At 32.6% G+C, this 9319-nt stretch overlaps 1 protein-coding gene across 1 annotated transcript in view; it reads right to left on the bottom strand.

Moving 5' to 3' along the window:
• LOC102579396 (beta-amyrin 11-oxidase-like) overlaps positions 1-2330 on the bottom strand; it is a 16785-nt gene extending 14455 nt beyond the window's left edge. Inside the window, exon 1 of the mRNA XM_006364022.2 lies at positions 1972-2330. Coding sequence (XP_006364084.2) covers positions 1972-2201 — 230 coding nt within the window. The 5' untranslated portion in view covers positions 2202-2330. The remainder of the gene's footprint in view (positions 1-1971) is intronic.
• Between the last annotated feature and the right edge of the window lie 6989 nt (positions 2331-9319).

The raw sequence follows: 9319 nt of genomic DNA, 5'->3' as shown, positions 1-9319 counted from the left end.
GAGGGTCCATATGATAATTCCATGAAAATGACAAAAACCTCCACCCCTTAGGTATGGTATACCCTGCGAAATTTTATAATAAACTTTTTAATACGCATGAAATTGAGTAACTATGCGAGAAATCAAATCGCTTTTTAATACGCATGAAATTGAGTAACTATGCTAGAAATCAAATCGAAGTTAAAAGAGATACTAACCATTTATATTAATAGTATTTCTTGCCTCTCTAAAGAATATTGTTTTGGCAGTAGCAATACGCAATGATTCATTAATTACCTTTCAAATTTGAAAAAAAAAAGATAGTATATAAGAATATTTAATGCATGATAGTCCAAAAATAAAATTAAAAAATTATTTAAATCTTACATTACTAAGATACTTCATCTCTTTAATTTCATGGAAATTAAGTCCTTCATTTGGAGATGATCTTCTCTTTACTATATCCTCTTGTTCCTCCTACAAAGACACGATTTGTCATCAACTGATATTTATGTCCTTCAAGTAGGAAATTAAACAAGTAGACATATCCTACGTGACTTAATATGCCACATGGGACATAGAATGGTCATGTAGGATGCCAGATAGACGTATGTATATGTCTACATGTTTAAAAGGCGTAAATACAAGCTGAAGCTAAATTAAGAGACACGTTTATGTATTATACGATAAATAAAAGTAATGATGATGAGTAGGTATACTTTAGCTTTGTCCAAGAAGTGAGGATGTTTTTCCAAATACATAATTGCAGTTGATGCTACCAAAGCAACAGACTCAAAACCAGCAAATGTATAAGAAACAAGCATTGCAATGATCTTCTCATCATTGAAACCTTCATCATCATCATCTTGAATGTTTAACATCATATCTAGTATAATATTGGACTTTTCTCTTGTTTTGTTTTTCCCAATTATCACTTTTCTTTCATCTAAAATATATTGATATATCTTAGCCATTGCTCTTCTAGCCTGAAAAAAATAAAAGTCAATTCAAAGCAAACAAGCAAATATCAAGATTAAACATCTGAACACATGATAAAGTGATTCTATTAGACATTTTTCGGTTCAAATTTTGGAAAAACTTTTGTGCATATCCTAATTAAAATATGTCACTTTCTTAGGTTAACAAAAAACGTAAATTCTCAACCATGTTTCAATTGATGACGATTAAATAAATCAAATGATGACATATTTTATTATGTGGTTGACTGAATTACCTAATAGACAGTATACTTGAGAAAAGTTTTTCAAAAATTTGAACTTGAAGTGTTCTTTTTAGACACTTTACCATGTTTTCAAGTTTTGAACTGGAGCAGAACTTAATTTGAGTGTCTAGATGAAATTTACTGACAAATTAAATTTACCTTCAATCCCCTATTGTAAGTTGATCCTGGTATATTAAATGGCAAGCCATGACAACCATGAATAAGATAAATAGTCTCTTCAAATAGAACATCAATCATATCATTATCAACTCCATCACCTATAAGAATTCTCATTAACACATCAAATGCTGGCCTTTTAATTGCTAAAAGGGCATCAATTGGTTCTTCCATGTCAACCAATTTCTCAAATGATTTTTTCACAATTTCTTTTGCAAAATCAAAGTAATTTGATAATAATGATATGTCACTTTTTATTAATGTTGCCATTCTATGTAGACTCTTGCTTTCTTCTCTTGTAAATCCACCAACTTGAGCGTATCCTGCTATTTTTAAGATATAGTTTGGCATACCTCTATCATAATTTTCATCATCCATAAGTATTTTCCTACTTATTTCAACTTTTGTCATGATAATACTTGGCTTTCCAAACATGAACGTCTTGTACATCCCACCCTCTCCAAACCTAAAAATAAATAAATCGGTAGTACGTTCAAAATAGTCTCTATATATGTATATAGATCGTTAAAAGTTAATATTTTTAGTCTCCGATCCGTAAATATGTAGAGAATTAATTAGTTGAGAATATTTACCTAGTAACATAGTAGGAAAAAAATGAGCCAAGATTACCATCTTTGAAACTTTGTAAGAAAAAAAGCATGCTCCCTACTAATGGCCAGCCCATGTCACCTGGAGGCAGGTTAAATTTCTTCGGACTAAATTTGATTGTAAAAAACCATCCATTTGCTCTCTTTAGAACACTAATTAGGGTTAAAATTCCTATTGCTAAACTTGTGTATAATAACATTAAGTTGTACTCCATTTTTGCTTTTTTTGTGAACACAATAATAATAATGTGAGTTTGTTTATAATATATATAGACTTTCAGGTCTCTATACAATTATACACCCACCACTTTATATTCTTATTGGATCAAGTGTCATGTCGGTACAAATATATTATATATAGACTTTCAGGTCTCTATACAATTTTCAAATTTCTTTAACTTTCTTTTTCTTTTTTGATTTTAAAAAAAAAATATATTATTAAATAGGAACGTCTACTCCTTCTACCTTAATCTATGTGACATTTTTCAATCGGAAAAGGGTCAAAAATACCATTGAACTATAGGAAAAGGTCTAAAAATATCCTTCATACATCTATTTTGCTAAAAATACCCCTCCATTCACCTTTATGACTCACTTCTACTCTTGAAGCTAACAACTCTTTCTTTATTTTTTATTTTTTTTAAATATTTATTATGTGTTATTTTTCTATTGGGTAGAATAAAGAAAACCTCACTCTAACCAAATGACATGGCAAATTAGATGAACTAAATTTAATTTACAAATTAGAAAATAAAAAAGGGCTAAGAATTTGAAATGGAGAAGGGATAAAAGTGAACCGAAAGATTCAACTTTTTTCGGCAACTAATTTTTATAAAAAAATTATACTTATATGTGTCATATTTATATTTACTAGTGTTATGAAAGTTCAAAATATTTAAATGGTTGTTAAAATTATATTGCCGGAATAAATGCCGAATTATCTCCATTGCCGGAATAAATGGAGATAATCAGAGAAAATTTTATCACTAAACATTGTGCAGCTTGCAATATATATCACCACCAAAATACTCCATTGATTCAACATAATCGGTATTTAGGTCCAATTAATCCTAGAGACAGAGGAATTTGGGGTAAGATTCAACAGACAAATTAAACAAGATTAATGGGTCTATGCCCAATCTTCTTCATTTATTCCGGCAATATATATATTTTCAAAAACAACAAAAAAAAATAATCTAAATTTAGGGTTGTTTCCACCGTAGAATCTAAATCAAAACCCTTCCCCATCAATATTCACCCATTCTATTACGTTCTACGGATCGAAAAACGGATTCGGGTAGTGAAAAACTTACCTTTAGCCTCAAGAATGGTGAAAAATGAGTAGGAGTCACCTGAGGTTCGTTCTTTAGCTCTAAAAGTCGAGAAGTGCATAATGAGGTCGTTTAGGGGTTTATTAACGACTTTAAGTCACTTCTGACCCGCCACAACGGCAAAACCCAGCGCCAAAGCGGCATTTACGAACCAATGAGCTATTTACAGAATTCCAAGACTCCCATTTCACAACACACCTCTAACCCACGACGCTCAGAAAATACCCTTTACGCTAAGATCGATTCCGGGAGTTCTACTCGCCCGAATTCAATTCCGTAAAGTCGTACGGATTATTTAACGAGTTATCTAACTACTCATGCAATCAAAATCATAATTAACTCACCCGATTGTTACCAGATTTTCCTACGCCTCAATAACTTTGATTTCGTCCAAATCTGGACTAGGTTGGGAAATTTCAAGATACTATGAAAAAATTTTCCGACCCAAAATTTTCTCCTGTTGGCTTTTATATAACGATGGGAACAGGTTGTTACACTTCGTTAGAGTGTAAGATAAAAGTTTTTTAATAGATTGTATTTAGATCTAGATAATATATTAGTTGTGCAACTTTGTGTGATGGAGGATTTCTATTCAATTAGTGACAGAGTCATCCTTGTCTGAGGGGTGTCCTTTGATGAGACCCTTTGTTAGGGTGTAAAATAAAAGATTTGTAGATTGTATTTAGATCTAGATAATTAGTTGTGCGACTTTGTGTGATGGAGGATTTTTATTCATTTAGTGACAAAGTCATCCTTGTCTGAGGGATGTCCTTTGATGAGACCCTTCGTTAGAGTGTAAAATAAAAGATGTTTAAATTGTATTTAGATCTAGTTAATTAGTTGTGAAACTTTGTGTGATGAAGGATTTATGTTCAATTAGTGGTAGAGTCGCGTCCCTCTCTGAGGAAAATTATACAGTGTAAATAGGTAAAAAGGAAATATTATTTTTGCATTGTGAGTATGTAGGTTCTAAGCTCTTAAAATAAATGATTTAAGATATTATTTTTTTATAGAGCAACTTTCACATATAGCAAACATAAAAATTGTATTTATATGTTATAATATACATTGGGCTTCAATTCCGAATAACATTTCCCCTTTTAAATTTTACCCAAATATTATGGTACATATATTTCTATTGTACATCTCCAATACATGTGGTAAATAAGATTCAAACAAAAAAGAGTTTAGTGGTCCACTCTCTACAAGTGAAAACAAACCCTATATATACCAATAATCCAATATAATTCAACCATAAAAATCGAATTTCATTTATCACTTACAACTTTAGTGGTCCATTCAATGAAAAATATGTTACATGTGTTGAACTTACTTATTCATGAAAAGAATACATATGAATTACTACGGTAAAAAAATTCAAATAAATTTGGCTAGGAAGGAGTTTATGTGGTATAATAAGCATGAACCACGAATCAAAGATCATTAATAATATAAAATATCATAATTTTGATTTTAAGAAAATTGAGAATCAACTACAGATAAAAAAAAAGGGCATTAAAAATCAAGGATGTATCGTTAATGCACTTGTTCAATTAGTAGCAGAGTAATCCTTGTCCAAAAGGGTTTCATTTTGAGACCCCTTCATTAGAAAATTACATTGTGTAAATAAGTAAAAAAAAAAAAAACTATTATGTTTATATACTATTTATTAAATATTTTTGACTACATTATATATTTACTTTTTTATATTTTAACTCCCCTATTGAATATTCTACTCTGCCCAACACAAAATAAGATTGATGGTCCACAAATCCTGTGGAACCAAAATTGATATGAATCAGTGGGCCACTCTCAACAAGTAAAAAAACAAATCAAATATGTGGAAGAGTTCAATTCAACAACAAAAGCTTCAATTTTAGTGGTCCATTCAATGAAAAATATGTTAAACAGGTTAATATTATGGAAGCTTACAGAGATTTCACTAGTTTACGAGCTAATTATTTAGATACATTTTAGTTTGTAATATTATAAATTTTACTAGATTTCGGTGATTCTAAATAAGTCCAGATACATGTATCTCGTTATACATGAGGTCAAAATTATGTGTAATTTATTCTAGATATACGGTATATAAGTGGATTCGCATATATCTGGGATACATAACAAATCTCGCATGCGCCTCCCCCATCCCACTTGCCACTCTCCTATGTATCGGTATCGCAGATGCATATAAACACATATATCTAGTATGATTCACATCTATCTAGGACACATGACTATCTCGCTTGCTTCCCTCCCCATCTCACTCGCCTTTCTCCCAATTTTAGTATATCTAGTGTAAAAATACATGTATTTGGGTGTATCTTTTTCAATATTTGATAAGATCAACTCTTAATTAGTGGTGAAATATGTAATTATTTGAAATTATAAGTAGAATTAATATATATAAGATATGAATGCATGCCTAATAAGATAGTTTTTATGCCTAATTATAAGATAGTTTTCCCTAATGTTATTTAACAAGAACCCATACAACTATAACTTCTTAACTAGTTTTTTGTATTCTTAATTTATTTATTTTTCTATATTGTACTCTATTTCTTCTCTAAGTATGTGTGTTAATTTAGGGTAACTTACAGAGATTTCACTAGTTTAAGAGTTGATTACTTAGATATACGCTAGTTTGTAATATTACAAATCTTACCAACTTTTGGACACATGTATCTGGCGCGTCTACATACGTCGAGATACATGTATCTCAGATACATGAGGTCAGAATTAGGTGTAATTTGTTCTAGATACATTGTATCCAAGTGGATTCACATGTATCTGACTCCCTCGTTCATCTCTCTCACTACATCAAAAATTATCTTTAGTGGCAATTAATTAACGACAATATCTCAATTGCCGCTAAATGTATATTTTTAGCGACAATTAGCACTCTTTGTATATGTCCCTAGCTAAAGCTGATCTAATGACACTTAACTAATGTCGGTAAAGACTTTTAACACTCATTATTAATATGTTATTTATTGCCGCTAAAAGTTGTTTTTGTTGTAGTGTCTTCGTCTCGCTCGCCACTCTCCTCTCTCTCACTCGTCACTCTCTCTGTATGTGGTATCTCAGATACATGTATCTACTGTGATTCACATGTATCAAGGTATCTCGCTTGCCTCCTTCCTATCTCGCTCACGTCTCTCCTTCTCTGGCTCGCCTCTCTCCCTATTTTAGTGTATCTTGTAGCAAAATTACATGTATCTAGGTGTATCTGACTTGAAATCTGGTATGAAAATTTTAATATAGTGATACAATAACTTTTCTCAAAAAAAACTTATTCTCTTTCTTCATGTAAAAATGAAACATTTGGGAAATACTTAGTTCCCTTATACTCTTGCTTAAATTTTGGTTAAGCTCTTTCTCAAACTCTTCTTTACTTTCTCAAAACTCAGTTTAAACCATTATGTTTTTTGTTTACAAGATTCTCAATAAAAATTCAATGAATACTCAAGAATAGGGTTCATGCTGGAAAAATAGACATGAACAATCAACTCAATAATCGCAATGCACAATGTACGACAATTCAATGATTAGAAATAGGAATTCAATAATCAAGAACTCAAAACACAATGTCAACTCATCTCAAGAATACTCAAATAAAATACTCAAATCTAAGGATAAAACCTTGGATTACGCTTTTACTGATTTGAAAGTAGATGTAGGGCGTGAGGACGAACTATTCTAACACTATAATACCCTTACATACATGGAAGAACAAAGTTCTGGGCGAAATCGACTAAACTCGAAGAACGCTCGAAACCCTAACTTTACTCCTCTTGGAACCTTAAATATTTGATTAAAACTTTCTAAGCCCTTAACTAGGCGTAAAACATAGTGGTTTAGGCTTAGAATAGAGAATAAAATGACGTAGTTTAAGTACCACACGCATAGGGGAAAGACCAAAATGACCCCAACTAAACAAACTGATGAGGTGCCTTAAAAGGGAGGCTTCATAGACCGTTTAGGGCTCCATGGTCCGTGAAAACCTTCACGGTTGTATAGCCATCCATGAAACTTCAACTATCTGACAGGGCCTTACTAAAATGGGAATAACTTTTTACTCTGAACTTGAAATGAGGCAAACTTGATGTCGTTGGAAAGAGGACTCAAAGAACTTTAATTTGATAAGTTATGGGCCACCTAATATGTCATGTGTTGAGAGATATGGTCGTTTGAAGTTTAACTTAAACTTAAAAGCTGATGGGTGACCTGTACGGACCCCTAAATGGATCGTACAATCCACCACAGACTGTCTAGGGTCCCGTTCAGGTGACTCACCACTTGGCATCCCTGGACGGTTGGGCACCTTGCTCTAAACGGATCGAGGACCCCTAAATGGACCGTTTAAGGTTCCACGAAGGGTCCATAGTCCATTTTGGGTTCGTGAACTTGCATGTTAGCCTCATTTAGCCTTTCTCAAAGTTCGAGGTGTTATAGAATGATTTGGGTCTTAGCTTAGAAATTTTTATGGTGTTACACTTATTCACTCTCCATGACTTACTTTTAGGAAACTAAGAACGATGTTGTTTTCCAACAACACATTTTTCACTAACTTGAGACGGAACAACAATTTCATGTAGCTCCGTCACCATACTCTTCCTTTGAAGGGTCTTTAAGCCACCAAAGTTCAAGTGACCATATCGAAAATGCCACAACCATTAAAGATTTTTCATTTCCGTCATATAACAAGATTGAAAATTTTCAATCTTCAAAGGAAAAAATATGTTTTGACTCATTTTCACAAAAGCAATAACTCATATGGAGGGATCAAAAATTTTACATGTATCATTCCTTAACGTGATGACATACCCTTTTTCTAGCAGCTGACCAACACTTAATAAATTGTTTTTCAAAGCAGGAACATAAAACACATTAGATATGATTTCCACACACCCATTTTTTTGTTCTAAAATTGATATTACCATTTCCCATCACATTCACTGTAGAGAGATCACCAAAGCTAACAGTCGTCCGAAAGTTTTCATTTAAATTAGTAAATGAAGACTTACTTCCAGTCATATGGTTACTACAGTCGGTATCCACATACCAAATAACTTGCTCCTCTGGCTCGTTTTCAGCATGAACTGACATTAATAAGGTTTCTCCTTCCTTATTCTAAATTTTTTTTGACTTTTCTTGCTTCTCATTAGGTAGCCTAGTACAACATTCAGAACGATTGTTACGACCCAATTTCGAAAACTAAGATTTCGAAACCAATTTCGCAACTTTGGCAATTTTGTTAAGTTTTGGAAGAATTTATAATAATTTTAGGAGTCGCCACTTAATTTTTAGGAAAATTAAGAAACCATTTAAAAAATAATTTTTTTGAAAGAAAATATTTTAAATAAAACCAGAATCGGGTAAGGGTTCAAACGATACAAATAAGGTTCATCCCAAAAGAATTTCTTCACATCATGCATAAACTTTTTCCTTTGGTGAAAAGACAAATCTGGGGGCACAATATCGCTTGCCAAATAATTAGCACAGTTTGCGAACCAAGGAATCAAATCATGAGAAGCAGCCAATACCTGTTCATCTGGAAAAGCATCATTAATTTCAGCCCTATCTCCAAGCTTTAGCATAGCCTCTTCCTCTAATCTGGACAAGTGATCGGCAACTTGGTTCTCGGTTCCCTTTCTATCTTTCACCACAAAATCAAACTCTTGTAGCAACAATACCCATCTAATCAATCGTGGTTTTGCATCCTTTTTCGCCATCAAATACCTCAATGCAGAATGGTCAGTATGCACTATGACCTTAGTACCAAGCAAGTAGGATCGAAATTTCTCGAATGCAAAAACCACCGCAAGAAGTTCTTGTTCTGTCACAGTATAATTCTTCTGGGCCACATTTAGAGCTTTGCTAGCATAGTAAATAGAATGAAGGATTTTCTCTCGCCGTTGTCCCAATACTACACCAAGCGTCAATCCGCTCGCATCGCACATTACCTCAAACGGTTGTCCCCAATCCGATGAAATAATGAT

The sequence above is a fragment of the Solanum tuberosum genome, unplaced genomic scaffold (assembly GCF_000226075.1).
Source record: "Solanum tuberosum cultivar DM 1-3 516 R44 unplaced genomic scaffold, SolTub_3.0 scf00472, whole genome shotgun sequence".
In the NCBI taxonomy this organism is placed as follows: Eukaryota; Viridiplantae; Streptophyta; class Magnoliopsida; order Solanales; family Solanaceae; genus Solanum; species Solanum tuberosum.
Note: the sequence above shows the minus strand (reverse complement) of the source record. Positions and strands in the feature narration are given on the sequence as shown.